The sequence below is a fragment of the Pongo pygmaeus genome, chromosome 15 (assembly GCF_028885625.2).
Source record: "Pongo pygmaeus isolate AG05252 chromosome 15, NHGRI_mPonPyg2-v2.0_pri, whole genome shotgun sequence".
Classification (NCBI taxonomy): Eukaryota; Metazoa; Chordata; class Mammalia; order Primates; family Hominidae; genus Pongo; species Pongo pygmaeus.
In genome coordinates this window covers 80,150,115-80,171,849 of record NC_072388.2, presented here as the reverse complement: position 1 = coordinate 80,171,849, position 21,735 = coordinate 80,150,115, and the positions used below count along the sequence as shown (strand labels likewise).

The following is a 21,735-nucleotide window of genomic DNA, read 5'->3' as shown; positions in this document are numbered from 1 at the left end:
CCGATTTCACTACTTCACTCCCCGGGTTCCGCCAGTCCAGCACCCGCCACGGCGCGTGACAACGCGGCTCGCCTGCTGCCTCCGCCCCGGCGCGCCTGCGCACGCGGCTCTCGCGGTGTCTCGCGCTCAGCCCCGCCCACCTCTGTCCCCGCCCTTTCCGCCCCTCCCTCCCCCTTCACCCTGTCTCTCGGCGGCGGCGGCGGCGGCGGTGGCTCGCGCAGCTTGTTGGCTCGCTATATAAAGGAGAGAAGCGGGCGGACCGGACGGCTGGAGCTGCAGCCGGTGGCGGCAGCGGCGGCGCAGGGAGCGGCGGCCGGTGGTGGTTTCCCTCCTTGGCGCGGGGTGGGGAGCGGGCAACGCCCCCCCGGACCCCTGAAGGGTCGTGGCTTTTTTTTTTTTTTTTTTTAAAGGAGATTCTCGAGGTTTTTAGCTGCGGGAGGAGTGCCCCCCTCCTCCTCTTCTCTCCGCTCTCCCCTACTCCTTCAGGATTGATTTTGTTTAAAATTTTTTCCCCAATCTTGCGGTGATTTGGGTCACCCTCCGGGTGTTATAGTTTTTTTTTTTTTGGTTTTGTTTTTATCTTGTTTTCTTGGGGTTGCCCCCTCTTGTTTGTGTTGTGTGTGGAAATGGCGAACTCGGCAAATACAAACACCGTGGTAAGGACGTGGTTCGGTGGCCGGCGGGGGCTTCGTTCAGGCGGCAGCAACGGCCGGACCGGGCGGGGGCGGGGACGGCGGCGACTCCCGGCCTCGACTCTTCAGCCGCCCGCGCGGCCGCCGCCGCCGCCGCTTCCCGCCTCGGGCGGATCGGGCCGGAGCGCCGGGCGGCGGGCGCGGGGGGGGCGCCGAGGGCTCGCGGCGCGGAGAGGGCGGGGGCGCCGGCGGGGCCTGGGGCCGCCGCGGGCCGGGCCGGGCCGCGGAGGCGGTTGGGCCCGGTCGGGCGCGCAGCCCCGGCCCCAGAACCCGGCCGCTGGGAGGGAGGGCGGGAGGGGAGCCGCCGCTTCCCCCCGAGGGGCCCGTCCGCGCTGGCTTGACGAGGGCTCCCCGAGTGGCTACAGAACAAAAACCGTGTCTGGGGAATCGGGCGAACCCCCGAGACCCACCGTGATCCACTTTAATGCAGTGGAAGATTAATGGTTACTTTGGGGGTTTCTTAGGTTGTTTCTGGCGGTTGTGGTTTGGGAACCTTCTCTGGGGCCATTTTATGTTTAAAAAAAGGACGAAGGTTGGTTGAAAAGCACTTATCTCAGTTCCTTCCGAATGGGTAAAATGGCGAAGGGGAAGACCCCCATCGTATCTTCGACTAGCAGAAGCACCAAAACAAACAAAAAAAGCCTGCAGTGGTCCAAATGTCCCCGCTTTCGCCTTGAAATTTACCTACTTCTTCCCGTTGGTCCCTTTTTGGTTACTTGCGATCACGTAGGTTTGCAAAAAGCAGTCACATAAATAACCTTTTCAGTCACCAACGCAGTGTGATCACTAGTCCACCCAACTCTTATTTTTATGATGACAATAAAACACGTTTTTGCCCGGTCCCAAATGCCGCAGATCAGCCCGCGGCCGCCCGACACCGTACCGTTGGCGACTCGGGTCTATCCATCATGGCTGCGGCCGGCTTACCCTGCTTTTCAGTCCCTGAGCCTTGTGGTCCTCCTCCCTTTGGCTGCCCTGTTTATATAGAGCCATTGCCGCTCTCTAATATAGACTCTGCCAGGATGGGAAGGTGCTTTTCAGGCCTACGTCACCGCCTCTCCATTTAAACACCAGATCCGGCTTTAAATAGTGAGAGCTGCTGAGAGCGGGGCTGGGAGGTGCGTGCTCCCGAGGCGAGAGCCAGGCGTGTGCAGAGCTCAATTTATTTCTAGGTCCTTTTTTCACCCTGTGATTTCGCATCCGTCGCGGGCTGCTTTCAGAGCCCCAAGTTTTGGTTTTGTTCCTAGCAGCAGCTAGGATTTGCCTTCTTTGTTTGCTAGGGGAAATATATCCGAATCGCTGTCCCTTTTTGTTTACAATTTTCAAAATTTATTATTTAAAACAGAGTTTTAGATCAGATGGTCTAGCCATTTTTCTTATGTGCATTATTTTCGGGAATTTAAAAAACTGCTTTCTACATGGAAAGTGTTAGCTGCAGAGGACTTGGTTTTGGTAGTGTTTTGTTCAAGTATTCAGGAAATAATGTTAGAAATATAGCTCCTAATATTTCATTATGTTTTCCTATAGTAAATATAAAAGACACGAGGCTTTTCAGAGAAATAGATAAGTACCTAAAGCTTCAGTATAGGACCATTTATGTGTAGGAGAATCGTGAGTAGAGGGAAGAGACATACTGCAGACTAGATTAAAAAAAAATCGAAGTAGAACTTTATTGCCTTGGATATTAACATGGGTATCCGGTATAAAAATTATTCCAATTTATTTTCCAGCATTGCATCAGGGAATTAACATTTTTGAAGGAAACCTAACAAATCACTTAATAATGCCACTAGTGGCCCTCTGATTTACCAGTTCTTAAGTTTGAAATAACCTGTTATTTAAAAATTAGGACAAACCTAAATTGTATTTCGTGAAAGAAACTTTGCCTCAAGTATTAGTATAGAATTTTAAGTAATAATTTAGAAATTGCTTATTTCAAATACTACCTATGTGCCCACATACTTTTCAAAAATTAGTATCTTGAGGGCTTTTCAAATTGTGAACAATTCTGCTAAATTACTCGTTAGGCATATATTTTGTGAAGAATATACGTTTCTCTTCCTTCAACTATAGGGCTTATGAAGCTGTTAAGTGGTCAAGTTGTGAGTTCATTAAGGCACAAAAATAAAATCGTAATAATTGATTAAGTAGAGAGTAGTAGAAGAAAGCAGAATTATACCTATACCTGTCTGGATCTCTTTAGAGGTAACTGACTTCAGAAACACCAAAGCACCATCTAGTTTACTGAAAAGCGTACATATTGTCAATTTGAGATTTATACGCCCAATTTAAAATACATTGCCCTCCTAATGCCTCGAGGAGTCATTATTGGTTTAAAAAAAAAAAAAAAGCACTTTATAGAGATACTTGTAATTCAGTTAAGTCACTTTAGGCAAGATGATGTCCATAGTCAAGATATACTTTCCTTATATATAGAATTAGAATGTTAAAGTAGGGACTATAGAAATGTGCATTTTACAGATAAATAAACTTCAAGAGGCGGATTTGGCAAAATAAAGCAGGTTAGTGAGTGAACAGTAAAGCAAGAACCCAGACAGTTGAAGCAAGAACCCAGACAGTTGAATTGGTTTTCTTGTAATGAGAAGGATTAAATAGTACTTAATGGTTGAGGTAAATTGTACTGACAAACTCATTTGTATTTTGTTTGTTTTCTGAAACAGGGTCTGGGCCTGTCACCCAGGCTGGAGGGCAGTGGTGCAATTTTGGCTCACTGCACCCTCTCCCTCCTGGGCTCAAGCCATCCTCCCACCGCAGCGTCCCAAGTAGCTGGGACTACAGGCACGTGCCACCACTCCTGGCTAATTTTTTGTAGAGATTGGGTTTCACAGTGTTACCCAGGCTGGTCTTGAACTCTTGAGCTCAAGCGATCCTCCCAAAATGCTGGGATTACAGATCATTGCACCTGGCCTCATTATTTGTAGTTTTGACAAGGCAAGGACACATTTTCTTAGCAGTTCCCCTGTGATCACAGTGTTGCTGATAGAGATGGTAGTGAAACACATATTTCTGTTTGAAGTTTGCTTATGAGAAAAAACACTTGGTTTTATTTGGTAGCGATTAACTTTAACCTTAAGCAAGGTATGAAACACAAGTAATGAGAAAACATCTAAAGAGCTTGTTAACCATAACTCTCTGATAATAGGTAGGATTTGTAACCAGGCAACTGTAGTTTTGTCAAGGCAGCTCTAGGTTTGTCATCTGACATGACTTCCTTTTGTCTAACAGGTTAAAAATAGGATGTGGGGGAAAAAAATAGGATGTGGATTGGGCTGATTGTTCTATCTCCCACCTTGTAGTTTTTAAAAAATATTTTATACTTTTTGAAAGTTCTTTCACATCTGTTCTCATTTTACTCATTTTACCATTCAACCTTCTAGAAGCCAGCTCCTTTACTTCCCGCTCCTCCAAGTAATATCAACAGTGCTAATTGTAATAATGATAGTAAACATTTAGAGGGTTCATGTTCATTATAATGTTTCATAGCATTACCTGGGCAGTAGTAGAGGAGAAATCCTGGGAAGGAAATCAGTATACCTTGTTCCTTGGGACCTTGAGACTTGTCATTGTGAGTGTATGAGTAGTTTAATGGTATAGCTTGAAAGTACAGACTGGGTCACACAACAGAAGTTAGGTGATTTTTAAACCTGAATGTTCATTAGGTTGCAGATTATTACCAGGCAGATGACTCCCAGACATAAGATTCTGCAAAGTCTTAAGATTTAGTGGTGAGGTAGTAAGACATACAACAGAGTTCAAACCAAGCATGGAATAGTAGAAGCCAGACATAAGCAACCCGTAAAGCTATTATTGAACATTACATTAGGTATTTTGACTACAACATAGGAAATTATAATTGGAAATTGTATGGACCTTGTAGTCATAGGGACCTTCTGTTTATGAATTGCATTAATCTTAAAATTTTTATTAAAGTATGCAGTCATCAAATCCAGTTTATGGCAAATGATGGTCCTATCTTTAAAGTCATATATAGATAGTTGGCAAAATGACTATTATATTTGTTTTGAATTTGTGAAAACCTGTTATACATTATAACCTGTGAAAAACTGTGTTTTTCAAGTCTTTTATTTTTCCTTTAAAGCCTAAATTATACAGATCTGTGATTGAAGATGTCATTAATGATGTGAGAGACATCTTTCTGGATGATGGAGTGGATGAACAAGTACTGATGGAACTAAAAACTGTGAGTTTGTCTTTTTTTAAAATATTCCTATTTTCCCCCCTAAAACATTTTCTTTAGCCAGAGATGAATCTGTAATTTTTCTATAGGATGAACGTATAGTTGAGTGAAGTGTGCTGGTTTTAAATCCCAACTCTACCATGCATTCTTCCTCTCACCTTAGGCAAGCTTCATTTATATTTCAGTTTTCTTATATGTAAGATGGAAATTGGTAGTACTTACCTTATAGGTTTGTTTTGAGGATTAAATGGAATAACTGTATAAAATCTTAGCACAATGCCTGATAGTAGCATTAGCAGTTATTATTGGGTAGTTAACATTCTACATTTTATGGTCTAATTACTTGACATGTCTGGAATAATATTCTTGCTTTCTTTTTTCTTTTTTTATTTTTGAGACACGGTCGGGCTCTGTCGCCCAGGCTGGAGTGCAGTGGCACAATCTGGTCTTACTGCAACCTCTGCCTCCCAGGCTCAAACCATCCTCCCACCTCTGGGACTACAGGCACATGCCAGCATGCCTGGCTAATTTTTGTATTTTTGGTAGAGATGGTTTTCACCATGTTGTCAAGGCTGCTTTAGAACTCCTGGCTGCAAGTGATCCTCCTGCCTTGGCCTCCCAAAGTGACAGGATTATGGGTGTGAGCCACAGCGCCCAGCCTTAATCTTACCTTTTTTTAATGGTCTTAATGTACCTGTATTCTAAAGTGTGTTTTAAGTCGTAGGGATTAAGTGCTTGATAAAATAATTTTAGGTTCTTGAAGTAGACCCTTTATGTAGGCCAAATGTTTTAAATATATTTTACATTAAGAGCTGGTTTTCTGTATCTTGGATTCAAGTGGAAATATTTAGATTTTTTTTATTAGCAGTTGTGTTTTCCTTGCATTGTAATGACTCATGAAATTGTGGAATATTTTTGCCCTGTTGATTAGAATAGTGGTTCTCAAAGTATAGTTCGTGGAGTCCTGGATTCTCCCCAAGGGTTCTTTCAAGGGGTCCACGAGGTTGACTAAATGCTCAAGTCTGGAAAATCATAGTTTGCCCGTCATTCTTTCAAGTAAAAGTTGTATTCTGTGAGAAAAGTGACCAGTTAAATTCACAACTCAAGTGCACAGGTGCTTTTCCTTGAGATAACTGTAAATAAGCAGCAGAAATGCTTTATGTGTACTTCTCATTTCTGATGAACTGAATATTAAAAAGATGAGGACTCAATGTTATATTAAGAAATTTGATTGTTTGATATTCCGTAATGAAGTGTGTTTACATTTGAAAGATCCATATAATTCACTGAACTTGTATTTTCTGAATATCCAATGCATAATGTTGGAAAATTCATTCAAAATGCAAGATAAATTAATGGACTTTAAAAGTATGAAAAGTTCATAGTTATATGGTTTCATATTATGCATTGTAACTAACTTTTAAGAAACTATCACTTAAAAGTACCTTTTCTTTTCCCAACTACTTAATTGTAGGAAGGCAGATTTTCTTTGTATACCTCAACCAAAACAAAGCAAAAACGGGCAGATATGAGAATCTAGCTATTTTCCTTTAAGTCATTTGTCATTCTCACTCAATTTTATTTACTAAAATATGGCTATTTTCAGAAAAATGTCATTTATGTTAACATATAATGGATCCATTATTTCTAAACAAATTAGTAAACATTAAAAATTTGTTATAATTTCTATTAGTGTAAATATAGGTGGATGTAATTCACATACAGAAAAGCTCTTTGAGGGTCTCAGTAAATTTTTTTTTTTTTTTTGAGACAGAGTTTTGCTCTGTTGCCCAGGCTGGAGTGCAGTGGTGCTATCTTGGCTCACTGCAAGCTTCGCCTCCCGGGTTCATGCCATTCTCCTGCCTCAGCCTCCCAAGTAGCTGGGACTACAGGTGCCCGCCACCACGCCCGGCTAATTTTTTTGTATTTTTGGTAGAGATGGGGTTTCACCATGTTAACCAGGATGGTCTCGATCTCCTGACCTCGTGATCCCCCCACCTCGGCCTCTCAAAGTGCTGGGATTACAGACACGAGCCACCGCTCCCGGCTGGGTCTCAGTAATTTGATAAAGCGTCCTGAGATGAAAGAGTTAGAACTGCTGCTTTAGAAGTTGATTATTAGGCTCCCTTAAATCTATGTACAAATAAATAATCACAGTTAATAAGTGTTAAGGAACATTTGTTGTGGTCTCATTTATCCATTCAATATAGGTGTGGAGGCTGCAACTTGGCAACCAGTTTATTTTACGTAAAGCAAATCTCACCTTGATTGTGGTGATGAAGTAGGTCTTGGCTTATTTATTAATAGGTATCTACAGGAAACTTCTCTAGAATTTTCAATAAGGATATTCCTGTGTGAGGAGTTTGAGACCAGCCTGGCCAACATGGTGAAACCCCATCTCTACTAAAAATACAAAAATTAGCTGGGCATGGTGGTGCGTGCCTGTAATCCCGGCTACTGGGGAGGCTGAGGCAGGAGAATGGCTTGAACCCAGGAGGCGGGGGTTGCAGTGAGCCGAGATCGTGCCACTACATTGCAGCCTGGGTGACAGAGCAAGACTCCGTCTCAAAAAAAAACAAAAAAAAAACCAAGAATATTCCTGTGTGAGGTAGGAAAAATATATAGGTGTGAAACAGATGAGCAAATATTTATTTACCTTGAGAAAAATTACAGGTTACTAATAGTGAAGAGTAGATATCTAAAAATACAAGTGTAAGAGTGCTAATTCCGAGACGTGAGTTGGAAGAAGAACAATATAAATTGTTCAAGTAGCATGAAGTAACTGAGGGATGTGAATAATAAGAAAACAAGCTTCTTTTGATTCCTTAGTGTAACGTGGAATGAGTTTTTTTGCAATTTATGTTATACTTTTTAATGGTTGTCCTTGTAGTTTTGTGACCTTGTATAGAAGATGCAGCATTTTTAGGTGTAGAAAATCAGTTCTAAAGATGTTAGGTAATTTTCTCTAGGTCTAACTCTAGTGGTCAGTCTAGATTGTTATCTACTCTTGCTTTTCACAATGAAAATCTGGAGAATTTTCCCTATCGTTAACAGTAGAATCGAGACATTCTCTTGAAGAGAATGAGCTGTCTTTGAGACCAAATGTTTCCACCTCCATTTTTGTTATATATGACTTTTAGTACATATTTTATAGGTAACACACTGATTTTTAGTTTAATGGTTAGTTTTTAATGACAAAAAATGTGACCTACTCAATTTTGAATCCCCAGCTTCTACCATGATGTCTGGGCATATGTGGTTGGCATTCAGTAAGTATTTGATTGAATTGTTTGATAATAGATATGGCACCTGAATCTAACTGAACAAAGTAGTGTAATATTCTTGTTGTTTTTAAATGGGCCATACTCTTCTATCTGGGTTGTATTGGAGTTAAAAATAAAACGGTTGGACTAAAATGAGTTTGTTATTTTAATTCTCTGCACTGAATTTCTTCAGGATCTCATTAGAATTTCTAGAATATGCCCTAGATTTAACAGCTGGACAGCCAGCATTGTCCAATAGAACTTTCTGCAGTGATGAAAGTGTTCTGTATCTGTGCTCTTCAGTATGGTAGCCACTAGCCACATGTGCTTATTAAGCACTCAAAATGTGGTTGGTAGAACTGAGGAACTGAATTTTTGTTAATCTAAACTTAAATCACTACATATGGCTAGTTGCTGCCATATTGGACTGCTCAGGTTTAGACATTCTTGCTTAATAAAACAAACTTTAATTTCATATTTTATGGTTTAGAAAGCCTGTCATTAGCTCTAGCCCCTCTCCCTACTTTCTGGGGCCATTTTACAAACTTATCAAAAGCTTGTATCAGGCCGTAAAGGAGGCAGTGGTGAATTAGATTGAGAACAAAGAAGAATGATGAGAATGCATGTAATTTGAGGGTTAATGAGGTAAGCAGAAAGGGAGATGATAAGAATATTTCAACCCAATCTTTGAGGTTATCTTTTGAAACACTGCAGGCCTACTTTAATGTATGAACTGTGAGAGGTAGAAAAAACACAATAAAATACAGCCCTGGTTTTCAGTAAATCTGTATTTGAATGTAAATGTGTTTTGGATTGGTGAGTGTCTATGGGTGGGAATGACACTGTAGAAATTCTCTTCAAAGTGAATGATAAAATCAACCTGATTTCTAGATTTTCCAACCTACCTATGTCCAAATGTCAAGTACTGTGGGAGATATAAAACATTTTCTCTCTTTTTAATAAAACAAATGAGAAGAGTTGCCTCAATTGGAAGTATATCTGAAATTCAGTTTATCTGCCTCTGATTCAGATTTCTCAACATTGGCATTATTGACATTTTGCACTGGTTAATTCTTCGTTGCAGGGGCTGTCCTATTGATTGTAGGATGTTAGCAGCACAACTGGCCTCTGCCCACTAGATGCCAGTAGCACTCTTCAGTTGTAACCAAAAATGTCTCTAGACATTGCCAGATGTCGCTGGGGGGGCAAAATCACCTCTGGCTGAGAACCACTATTCTAAATATACTCTAGTTATATAAAGTACTTGATGCACTCTAATTATGTGTAAATATTTGGACCATAAGTTGAAGAATAATCTACTATTTCATTTCATTTACTCTTAGGGAAAGCTCTGTTTCTACAGCATTATTTCTTGGGAACCCAGATGTGTAATATATTTTATCCAGGAGCTAGATGTTTTGTGAAAGTAGGAGAATCCTTCAGAATTTCTAGCCTACCATGTTGCCAGGTTTAGCCACCTAAGCTCTGGGCTTGTGATGTGAGGGGCTGCAGTGAAGGTCTCTGTGGCCTGGAGACATTTTCTCCATGGTCTTGGGGATTAATAGCAGGGGAGTGGTAAGGGGATTAACTTGGGGAGCAGTAGGTCTCATCACATTTTATAGATGAGAAAGTAGACATGGAATGTGCTTTGACAAGGTCATTTAGTTAATAAATGGTAGAGCCATGAACCTAGCCCTTTTGCCTCCATGTGACATGTACAGTACTTAGCAGTAAGAAGGAAGGTAACAGAGTTTTGACTAGATCTTGGGTTGTTGGTGGGTGGCACCTGAGATGGTTTTGAGGGTTGGCAACCTGCTCTGATAGCAGTAGTCTAGTTTAGAGACTAGGAATTTGGACTAGTACTGGGATTAAAGGGAGGCAAGTGAGGGTCCTGGGGTACAGAATGCAGAGACATTCACTCTCTAGCCCTGACTGGGACATTGAAGTCAGACCAACTGGGTTATACCCCTATTCTGTCTGCCATTAGAGTGATCTTGAGTAAGCTACCTAACTTCTTTCTTGTCAGATTCTTTTTCTGTAAAAGGGAGATAATAATATCTATCTTATAGGATTTTTGTGAAAAAACTAGTTTGTACATGTATTTATAAAGTACACAGAATTTAGTAAGTTTTAGTTATTAGTCTAGTTAACACGATATACAAATGTATACCTGAATCATTTTGGGAACAGAAGATGAATTTTCTCCATGTAATTTCAGATACCCGGCAAAGATTAGTATTCCTGATTGTTTTCAATACCGTGTTAGTGGCTGGGTGCGGTGTCTCATGCCTGTAATTCCAGCACTTTGGGAGGCCGAGGTGGGCGAATCACTTGGGATCAGGAGTTTGAGACCAGCCTGGCCAACATGGTGAAACCCTGTCTCTACTAAAAATACAAAAATTAGCTGGGCATGGTGGTGCATGCTTGTAATCTCAGCTACTGGGGAGGCTGAGGCAGGAGAATTGCTTGAACCCAGGAGGCGGAGGTTGCAGTGAGCCGAGATCGCGCCATTGCACTCAAGCCTGGACAACAAAGTGACACTCCATATCCAAAAAAAAACAAAAACGTATGTTAGTATGATTACTATTGCCAAAATAGTGTTTCATTGTTTATTTTATTTATTTTATTTTCATCATGTTGGTCAGGCTGGTCTTGAACTCCTGCCCTCGTGATCTGCCCACCTCAGCCTCCCAAAGTGCTGGGTTTACAGGCATGAGCCACCGCGCCCGGCCTCATTGTTTAAACAGTTGATGTCTAATATTTTGATAAATAAGATTGTGTGAAAATGGAATTGTAGAGAAACTATAAACATTCAACTAATTTGAACTTTATGGTAATTGGCATTATAAGCTTAATACAAAGTACTTGTATGATACTCTTTTTGTATGTCTTACATTACCTAGAACCAGTATTATAGTACTTGATAAATAATGATTTTCAATAGATTACCCGCCTCTCCCAAAGCTGTTGGAAATGTGTGGGGCCATGTTCAACATTTCATGAGGATTTTTGGCATTTATTAGGCAGGAGTCAGGAATGTTGCAATTCCTGCATATTTCTTGTGGGACCATTCTGTATGATAAAGAATTGTCCTGCCCAAAATGTCAGTAGCATCCTTATATAGGAACAGTATTCTAGAAGACAATAGTTTTGTTTTCCCTTCTTTGAAATTAGATCCTGAATAAGACAGTTGCTGCCCAGAAGATGTTCATACTTTGGTAGAAATGGTAGACTTTGTTTGGTAAGTACAAAATAGAAATGTCTTTTATGCATGGAGGCAGTGAGTGATGGCTTTTCTTTGAGGCTTTTGAGACTTTGACATTTGTCTTGTATAGGGAATTGTGGGAGAAAACTGCTGATCATAAGGAATAGTCTATTAAGGTTACGTATGCTATATTCAGGGACCTCCAAGTAATTTGGTACTGTGAGAAAATAGAGTACAAGTTATAGTAGCAATTGGTGTATGGTAACATGCTATACTAAGGAGCTTGGTCTTCAGTGTGAGGATTATCTGGGGTACTAGTTAAAATGCAGATTTTTGGATTTTCCAGAGAGTCTGGCTTGATAGGGGTAGTAAAATGAGACCTAGGAATCTTTTGCAAATAAGTATTCCAGGTTGTTAGATGGTGTATTAGTTCATTTTCACACTGCTAATAAAGACATATACACACCTCTGATAAAGACATACCCGAAACTGGGAACAAAAAAAGGTTTAATTGGACTTACAGTTCCACATGGCTGGGGAGGCCTCAGAATCATAGTGGGAAGTGAAAGGCTCTTCTTACTTGGCAGTGGCAAGAGAAAATGAGGAAGAAGCAAAAGCGGAAACCCCTGATAAACCCATCAGATCTCGTGAGACTTATTCACTATCACAAGAATAGTTTGGGAAAGACTGGGCCCTATGATTCAGTTACCTCCCCCTGTGTCCCTCCCACAACATGTGGGAATTCTGGGAGATACAATTCAAGTTGAGATATTGGTGGGGACACAGCCAAACAATATCTCTTCTGTGTCTAGCCCTCCAAATCTCCTGTCCTCATATTTCAAAACCAATCATACCTTCCCAGCAGTCCCCCAAAGTCTTAACTCATCTCAGCATTAACACAAATGTCCACAGTACAGAGTCTCATCTGAGACAAGGCAAGTCCCTTCTGCCTATGAGCCTGTAAAATCAAAAGCAAGCTAGTTACTTCCTAGATATAATGGGAGTACAGTTATTGGGTAAATAAAGCTGTTCCAAATGGGAGAAATTGGCCAAAACAAAGGGGTTACAGGGCCCATACAAGTCCAAAATCCAGCGGGGCAGTCTTACGTTAAAACTCCAAAATGATCTCCTTTGACTCCAAGTCTCACATCCAGGTCATGCTGATGCAAGAGGTGGGTTCCCATGGTCTTGGGCAGCTCCGCCCCGTGGCTTTGCAGGGTACAATCTTGCTTCCAGCTGCTTTCACGGGCTGGCATTGAGTGCGGCTTTTCCAGGAGCACAGTGCAAGCTGTTGGTGGGTCTGCCATTCTGGGATCTAGAGGACCGTGGCCCTCTTCTCACAGCTCCACTGGGCACTGCCCCAGTAGGGACTCTGTGTAAGGGCTCCGACCCCACATTTCTCTTCTGCACTGCCCTAGCAGAGGTTCTCCGTGAGGGCTCTGCCTCTGCAGTAGCAGACTTTTGCTTGGGCATCCAGGCGTTTCCATACATCTTCTGAAATCTAGGTGGAAGTTCCCAAACGTCAATTCTTCTGTGCACCTGCAGGCTCAACACCGCATGGATGCTGCCAAGGTTTGGGGCTTCCACCCTCTGAAGCCACAGCCTGAGCTCTATGTTGGCCCCTTTCAGCTGGAGTGGCTGGGACACAGGGCACCAAGTCCCTAGGCTGCACACAGCATGGGGACCCTGGGCCTGGCCCCCGAAACCACTTTTTCCTCCTGGGTCTCTGGGCTTGTGATGGGAGGGGCTGCAGTGAAGGTCTCTGATGTGGCCTGGAGACATTTTCCCCATGGTGTTGGAGATTAACATTAGGCTTCTTGCTACTTATGCAAATTTCTCCAGCCAGCTTGAATTTCTCCTCAAAAAATGGCTTTTTCTTTTCCACAGCATTGTCAGGCTGCAAATTTTCTGAACTTGTATGCTTTGTTTCCCTTTTAAAACGGAATGCTTTTAACAGCACCCAACTCACCTTTTGAATGCTTTTCTGCTTAGAAATTTCTTCTGCCAGATAACCTAAATCATCTCGCAAGTTCAAAGTTCCACAAATCTCTAGGGCAGGGGCAAAATGCCGCCAGTCTCTTTGCTAACACATAACAAGGGTCACCTTTGCTCCAGTTCCTAACAAGTTCCTCATCTCCATCTGAGACCACCTCAGCCTGGACCTTATTGTTCATATCACTGTCAGCATTTTCGTCAAAGCCATTCAACAAGTCTCTAGGAAGTTCCAAACTTTCTCACATTTTCCTGTTTTCTTCTGAGCTCCCCAAACCGTTCCAACCTCTGCCTGTTACACAGTTCCAAAGTCGCTTTCATATTTTCAGGTATTTTTTCAGCAATGCCCCACTCTACTGGTACCAGTTTACTATATTAGTTTGTTTTCACGCTGCTGATGAAGACATACCCAAAACTGGGAACAAAAAGAGGTTTAATTGGACTTACAGTTCCACATGGCAGGGGAGGCCTCAAAATCATGGCAGTAGGTGAAAGGCTCTTCTTACGTGTTGGCAGCAAGAGAAAATGAGGAACAAGCAAAAGCGAAAACACCTGATAAACCCATCAGATCTCCTGAGAATAGCGTGGGAAAGACCGGCCCCCATGGTTCAATTACCCGTCCCTCCCACAGCACATGGGAATTCTGGGAGATACAATTCAAGTTGAGATTTTGGTGGGAACACAGCCAAACTGTATCAGGTAGGTAGGTAGATAGATAGATAGATATATTAATTACTTTGCTGTGGTTCCAGTTTTTAAGCAGAGGATATCATATTTATAAATTTAAAAAACACCTTGATAACAGTGTAGAACAGTGTTTCTCAAACTTCTTGACTAGGTCTCTCCTTAAGAATTAGTAGTATTTAACATTTTGAATAAATATATGCACAAGTGTATGTGTGTATAACAAAAATCTGCAAAAGTTTTTTCTCAGTGCAGTACAGTCTGATTTTTTCTCAGTTCTATTTTGTTTACAAAAAACATTCTTAGGGGAGAGAGGGAGGGAGAAGGGGAAAGGAAAGGGAGAGTGGGACGGAGAAGGGGAGGGAAGGAGAGAGAAAGAAAGGAAAGGGAGAGAAGGAGAGAGGGCTACAAAGAAAATTCTAAATTGACTATGAATCACTAGTGGGTTGCAGTCCTCAGTTTGAAAAACATCGGTCTAGATTTTAAAGTAGTTCTCACTTTAGCATACATCAGAATAACCTGAATAACCCCCAGAGCTGCTGATTCAGTATTTTTAACAAGTATCCAGGTGATGCTGATGTTGGGTTTAGAACCGCATTTTGAGGATCACTGATTTATAGAGGATAGATTGGAAGGGCAAGTGTCCACTGGAATGTCTGCTCTGTAAGGTCGAGCATTTTTCTCAGGTTTGTTCACTGTATCTTCTTAATGCCTGTAACAGTGTTTGGCATATAGGACATAATTATTTGTGGACTGTATGACTTTATGCAGGAAACTCAAGAGTTGAGTCACTACATTACTACTGTTTGCAGTACTGCTGGGCAGAAAGGACCAGGGCCATGTCATAGAGATGCATTGGAACAGTGAATCAGAATAGACAGTAATGATGGGCTGTTGGGGTGGATTCTGACTTCTAGGTCGTTTACATGGGAGTCTAGATGAGTCATGGTGCCCGGTACTTAGCCACACGTGATGTGTGTTCATTAATGTTTACCATTATCATAGGAGCTTCGTAGAAGTGATGGGTCGAGATTGCTGTGGGTAGACCAGTTGCAGGTGGTAAAAGTGAAGCATAAAATTTAGAAAATTATGATTTAAAAAACTTTTTAAACAAAACGTTAATAAGACTTTTTTTCACCTTGATTTTTGGCTCACAAGAAACAGGCTTTGTTTTGTTTTCGAAGAGAGGAGAAAATGTAGAAGGTTTGGGTGATAACAGAGTGTTTGGAAGCCTTACTATATATAATACATTAGTCATAATGTGTTTTATTTAGCATGTGAGTGTCTATTTTGATGGTGCACTATTCTAGATGCCTACTTTACAGAGATGAATCAGACACAACATGGGATCTCAGAAAGTAGTGCTTGTTACTACGGGAAGAAGCTAGCTGTCTTTCGCCTGAGATTAGCAGAGACTTAAATTTATTCACTGGAAGTGAGTTTAGAAGTAATCTTATTCAATTGGTTCCCCTTTTGGGTGAAGAAGATGCCTAAGAAAGATAAATGATTAGGTTACATAAATGGCCAAACCAGGACTAACTGGGTTCCTGACTTCTAGTGTAAGGCTCTGTTAAACAGTTAATGCCACCACCACTGCCACCAATAATAATATATTTTGATCACCAACTTTGTGTAACACTTATAATTGTTTTACATGGATATGTCATTTAATCCTCTCAACAACCAGTGAGATAGATGTTGTTACCATCTCTCTAAGAATAGACTTCAGGTAAGTCTAAATACTGGGCCTGCCAGTAGGATTCCCTAGGAAATTGACCTTAACATTTGCTTTTTCAGTAAGCCATTAGAGATTTAGTGGAATTGTTACTAGCATCAAGACAACAAATCTAGAATGTCTGGAATGATTGGAAGGGTCAGAAGATTATAAAAAATCTCTATGAGTATGACCAGGCATGGTGGCTCATGCCTGTAATCTCAGCTCTTTGGGAGGCCAAGGCGAGCAGATTGCTTGAGCCCAGGAGTTCGAGACCAGCCTGGGCAACATAGTGTCTCTATTTCTTAAATTAAAAAAAAAATAAAAAAATAAAAAAACTCGCTGTGAGTATGGCAAAGGGAAGTTCTTGAAGGATCTGGTAGAAGCTTCAGGTCAATTAGGCAATATCCCAAGAGCAAATCCTGGAGGAGAAGACAAAGTATGTGTAGATCCTTGTGTACAGAATGACCGAATGAAGTTTTATCTGTATTTTCAGGGAATAGTTTGTGACTTTTTGGCCAGTTTCTTATAAGGTTAAGGCTCTAGATTGAACACTAAACCTGGTAGAGAGGAAATGTGTTAGGTAGAAGAATGAAATCGTTGCACATGTTTTCTTTTCTTTCTTTTTGTCCATTCTGATTTTTCCCATTCTACTAAGGTGAAATGAGAAAATAGAAATGGCTAAACAGAAAAGGATTGCCAATTGGCGTAATGGAAGAAGGAAGGACATTTCAAGAAGTGTGGAGAGTTGGGATAACTACTAAGACCTTCGGGCATTGCCGGTTCTTTTTCTTTATGTAGGATTGGACAGATGGAAAGTTAGGCTTTTCTTCTTTGGGGATTGCCTCTATGTTTCTCACTGTTGTAAATGAATTTATGTTTTGTATGTTATTTAAGAATTTATGTTTTATATGTTGAAGCAGAAAATTTTGTCTTTTGTATTTTTATAAGGAAAAAGTTCCATATAAAAATAGTTTAGTAATGGTTTTGATATTATAAAGGATAAACTTTGATTACTAAAGAAGTTGCTTATATGAAACTCAATGCTAAATAATAACTGCTGATTAAGGAATTACTATAGAAAGTTTATTGGAAGATATAAAAAGAAACAAAATCTCTAGTACTCTGATGTGGCAAAAATGAGGTTTGATACTTTAAAATTTTGTTTTTGTTATTGTTTACACTTGGGTTAGAATTATAGATTTGTTGTATTTCTGTGTATCAGTTTTTAAAATGGAATAACTTTATAAAGAGATTAATAAAACTGTTGTGTTCATCTGTCCAGAGTTATTTTTCACTTATAAGTCTTTAATGTTCTTTGCCTTAGTTATGGGAAAACAAACTAATGCAGTCCAGGGCAGTAGATGGATTTCATTCAGAAGAGCAGCAGCTTCTACTGCAAGTTCAACAGCAGCATCAACCCCAGCAGCAGCAGCATCACCACCATCACCATCATCAGCAAGCTCAGCCTCAGCAGACGGTACCTCAGCAAGCGCAGACGCAGCAGGTCCTTATTCCTGCATCACAGCAAGGTGAGACTGGATTTGTTTTCCTACTTACGACTTGGAAATTAAGTTTGTCATTATGAAAGAAGAGAAATATGCTGCATTTCTTGGATCTTGTCTTTTAAGGGGTGCATGGAGAACCTAAAAATAAACAAAAACCCCTCTTGATTTCGGGCTTTTTTCCCCCTTTCTCTTGGCTGAGGGGTGTGTGTGTATGTAAATGTATATAAATTTGTATAAAATGTAGGTTGTATCTGTAGAGTAATGGTAGACAAGTAATTTACTAATTGAAAGCCTAAGTTGATATTCAGAGAAGTTATATTAATATTTTGTTTTGAAAAGGCTATATAGTGATGGATTTCCTAAGTTAAATCTAAAAGGTTTATTTACTAAGGGCTTTATTATTTTATATGGTAAAATAGTTATTTGCTTTCTCTATAATACATGTTATTTCAAAGACATGTTTCAGATTAGTTTTTAAAATATATCTTAAATTCTGGAGTTTTTTGTATACTTTGGCAATCTGAAAATTGAGTTCCATAGTAATTTATGTAAGGCTAAATGGACTGAATTAGATTTATTTTAAGTTAAGGGTGGATATATAACATATCTTAATTTATATTACTTGGATTAAAGCTAAGAAAAAGCAAATATTCATAGACTGTGTCCATAGTGCTTTGTACTTTGCAAGTCATTTTATAGATACTGTTTCACTGGCATCTTATAAGGGCTTTGTAAAATAGCCCTTGGCTCAGTTTCACAGCTGAGGAAAATCTGAGCCCAGAAAAGGCTAAGAAACTTGATCTGTATTTTCTCTCATGACAAACATCTATTCAGTTATAAAACTTCCTGAGCATTCTAATTCAGTGCATCTGCTTTTATGGGAGAGGACACTAGAAGTAAATGAAAAGTTCATTTTAATATCATTTAGTTACTCATTTGCCTCATTTGACAGTATATATATGTGTCTTAAAATTGGTAATGACACACAGTAGAAGAGTCTATTTGGGTTATTTTACTGTTGATATCTAGTGGTACTTTTCATACCTAATTTTAATGTGTACTTTGTATCAAATAATTTTATCCTTTTATTCTTTTTTGATGACTGTTCTTCCTGTTGCCTTCAGACCTGGCATTAGGATTTTAGGTCATCATAAATTAAAATTTGATTTTCTTCACTCAGAGAATATTAGGATAATGGAGTTATCTGTCTGTTCTCTGAAATTTGCGGAATCAAACATTTAATTTCTTTTACGCTTAAGTAACATTGCCATTATTTCTGATTTGTATTTTTTCCGACTTGGGCCGGTTTACCACTCTTCAGGCAACCTGGTGGTCCCCTGCTTTCAGGAGGCCACCATATTGATGCCGAACTTATTTGGACACCTGATCAGCATAGCACACTACAGCCCAGAACTCCTGTGCCCAAGTGATCCTCCCACCTCAGCCTCCTGAGTTGCTGGGACTACAGGCATGCATCCCCACACCCGGCTGATTTGTATTTTTTAAACAGCTGATGAAAGTAGCATGAATTTGTCAGCTGTCATATTTGGAAGAAAAGGACTATGTAGATTTCAAAAACTAGTCACAACTTTTTGAGCTTACTTTTATTGGATTAGTAACTCACTGCAACAGTGGTATCATTGTATCAGTAAAACAGTTAACCTTGAGTTAAGACAAAATTATGTTTGAAAATGTCCAGTTTACTTAAGAATGCATAGAACTGTGTATGTTTAGGTGTTAAGGTAACTCACTACTTCATGTTCCTAAATTCCCTTGCATCCTTAGGAATTGTCACTTAATTTTTTTTTTTTTTTTTTTTTTTTGAGATGGAACCTTGTCACCCATGTTAGAGTGCAGTGGCATGATCTCAGCTCACTGCAACCTCCAGTTCCCGAGTTCAAGTGATTCTCATGCCTCAGCCTGACACCCAACTAATTTTTTTGTATTTTTAGTAGAGATGGGGTTTCATCATATTGGCCAGTCTGGTCTCGAACTCCTGACCTCAAGTGATCCGCCCGCCTTGGCCTCCCAAAGTGCTGTGATTACAGGTGTGAGCCACCACGCCTGGGCTTAAATATTTTTTAATGTTTTCTAGTATAGGGTGGGTATATCACAGCTGTTATTTGCCATATAAATTTATAATGTCCTGAGATCAAATGACTGAAAGCATTTGAGTGCGGAAAACATGGAAAACGTGAAAAAAGTTTTCATCATTGTATGTAAAGTGTTCTTGTGATTATAAAATAACCTCATGGTTCCTTGTTTGCATGTGTGCTTGTTTTTTTGTAGCCACAGCACCACAAGTTATTGTTCCAGATTCTAAGTTGATACAGCATATGAATGCATCAAACATGGTAAGACTCAGAATGTAGCAGTTTGATTGGCTGTACTTAATTCTAACCCAAATTGTGATTATGCCTATATATGTCGTATATTAACAACTTGAAGTTTATTGAAGACTCGAGCAAAACAGCTGTTTTAGTTTCCTGAATATTGGATCTGAAGTTTAGCTTGGTACCTAGACATTAAGATTCATAAAATTACGGAATTGTTTAAGAACACCAAAAGAATGGTGCTTTGTGAGAGTTATTCCATTCCCCACTATTTCTGAAAAAGTTTTAGGGTACCTACCAAGCTTATAATGCCAAGTATGGTTCTGTTTCAGGAGACCTAGTAATTGCAAGAGGGTGGGAAGGCTAAGAATTGTGAACTTCTAAAAAATGAAGATAGACTGTTTGGATAGTTCAGTATAACTATTTTTAAAATCAAGCATTTAAAAATATTGCTCTGACTTAACCATAGTATAGTCTAATAAGTCATTATAGTGTGTAAATTACCACAGAATACATTTTAACCGTTGAGTTACGTTAGAATTTTTATATTTCTGAGGACTATTCACTAAACTTTACAAGTCCTCACTCACATTTTCAAATTACATTTCAGACATATAATATTTCTCAACAAATGCAGTATAGGTTAACTGTAAACTTGAAAGAACCTCTTCAGAGCCTTAGAAAATCTTTACCTATATCCTTGAAGTTGTTTTTTTTTTTTTGATAAAACATTAAAATACAGTCAGATTAGAGTAGTTCAATACTTCCTTATAAATGGTTTTTCTTTATTCTGTTTAAAATTTACAGACTGTTAATTTCGTTGAGTGGTGACTCAGCTCTTACATTTCATTCTTCAGCCAATACTTTTATTTAAAGGTGAAAGAATCAATATTTGTAAAAAGGTCTTTTAACCTATGTAACTAGTTAATACTAGAAATGAGATTTTTTTTCCCTCCGTTCAAGTTTTTTTTTTTTTTTTTTGAGATGGAGTCTCACCCTGTCACCCAGGCTGGAGTGCAGTGGCGTGATCTTGGCTAACTGCAACCTCTGCCTCCTAGGTTCCAGTGATCCTCCCACCTCAGCCTCCTGAGTAGCTGGGAGTGCAGGTGTATGTCACCACACTTGGCTAATTTTTTTGTACTTTTAGTAGAGATGGGGTTTCACCATGTTGGCCAGGCTGGTCTCCCAACTCCTCATCTCAAGCGATCTGCCCACCTCGGCCTCCCAAAGTGTTAGGATTACAGGCGTGAGCCACCACGCCCAGCCTCAAGTCTTTTTTTAAACCAAAAAGCAGTATATGGAAAGATCAGTTCTACTTTGTGAGTGATACTGAATCACAAAGTTCATTTGTGGTTTATAAGCCAGATAAGAAGGGCTTACCCACTAGACAGATGACTTCCTCCTACACATTACCAGCCTCACAAATTCATACTGTGGCAGAATTGAAAGTTTCTACATGATAGTAGAAATTGCAATTTTTAAATTCACAAATATCAAGGATCTCTATTTGTACTTGCAGTTGCAGTTTCTAGAATCTTTTCGTTTACATGAAAATAAAAAATTTCATGCCTGTTATTTCTCACAAGATTTTTTATTGGGAAAAACTCCATTTTAAGTCTAAGGCCCCAATTTTTTTTAACCTCCACCCTTAAAAAAAAAAGTCTCACTATATGTTGCTTATTGCAGTTGATGTTATTAAGACTATATCCTAGGGAATAACTCGCATTATTTTAAAACAAATTTTGGCAGAATCTCTTGTGGTAGGCCCCTCTAAAAGAATTTTAAATGTTGTGGAAGAGAATTTTGAATTAATAAGTTATTTCTGGGATAAAAATTAGTGGTCCATCTCTTACTTACTGGTTAAGTCTCCTTTATTCTAAAAAGCATATGTATTTAAACAAGTCATAGGTCAGTTATTCAGGAAAATTGATTTAACATTTCTGTATATTTTACATTTTACTTTGTTGTTTTTAGTCAGTGTTTCCTTCATGTATTTCTGAACATAATCAGTATAGGCTCTGTACCAATAAAAGTGTTTTAGGTTTTTGTGGGTTTGCATTATTCTGATTCAGAAATAGCAAAAATATATTTGTTCTTTCTAATGGCTCTGTTTGCATTAGAAATG

The 21,735-nt window shown here is 39.7% G+C and overlaps 1 protein-coding gene and 1 non-coding gene across 5 annotated transcripts in view; both read left to right on the top strand.

The window, feature by feature from the left end:
- The window catches only part of GTF2A1 (general transcription factor IIA subunit 1), a 48,595-nt gene that overhangs the window by 2,503 nt on the left and 24,357 nt on the right, over positions 1–21,735 (top strand). The window contains exons 1-4 of one of the 4 annotated variants that reach the window (XM_054449615.2): positions 12–656; positions 4,813–4,914; positions 17,097–17,301; positions 19,567–19,631. In XM_054449615.2, coding sequence (XP_054305590.1) covers positions 627–656; positions 4,813–4,914; positions 17,097–17,301; positions 19,567–19,631 — 402 coding nt within the window. In that variant the 5' untranslated portion in view covers positions 12–626. Of the gene's footprint in view, positions 1–11; positions 657–4,812; positions 4,915–11,348; positions 11,416–17,096; positions 17,302–19,566; positions 19,632–21,735 lie in introns of those variants that run through there. The other 3 variants (XM_063651942.1, XM_063651943.1, XM_054449618.2) reach the window with 3 other exon arrangements.
- Positions 18,374–18,517, top strand: LOC129013446 (small nucleolar RNA SNORA79). Its single transcript, XR_008493922.1, has one exon. It is a non-coding gene; the product is annotated as a small nucleolar RNA SNORA79 (small nucleolar RNA).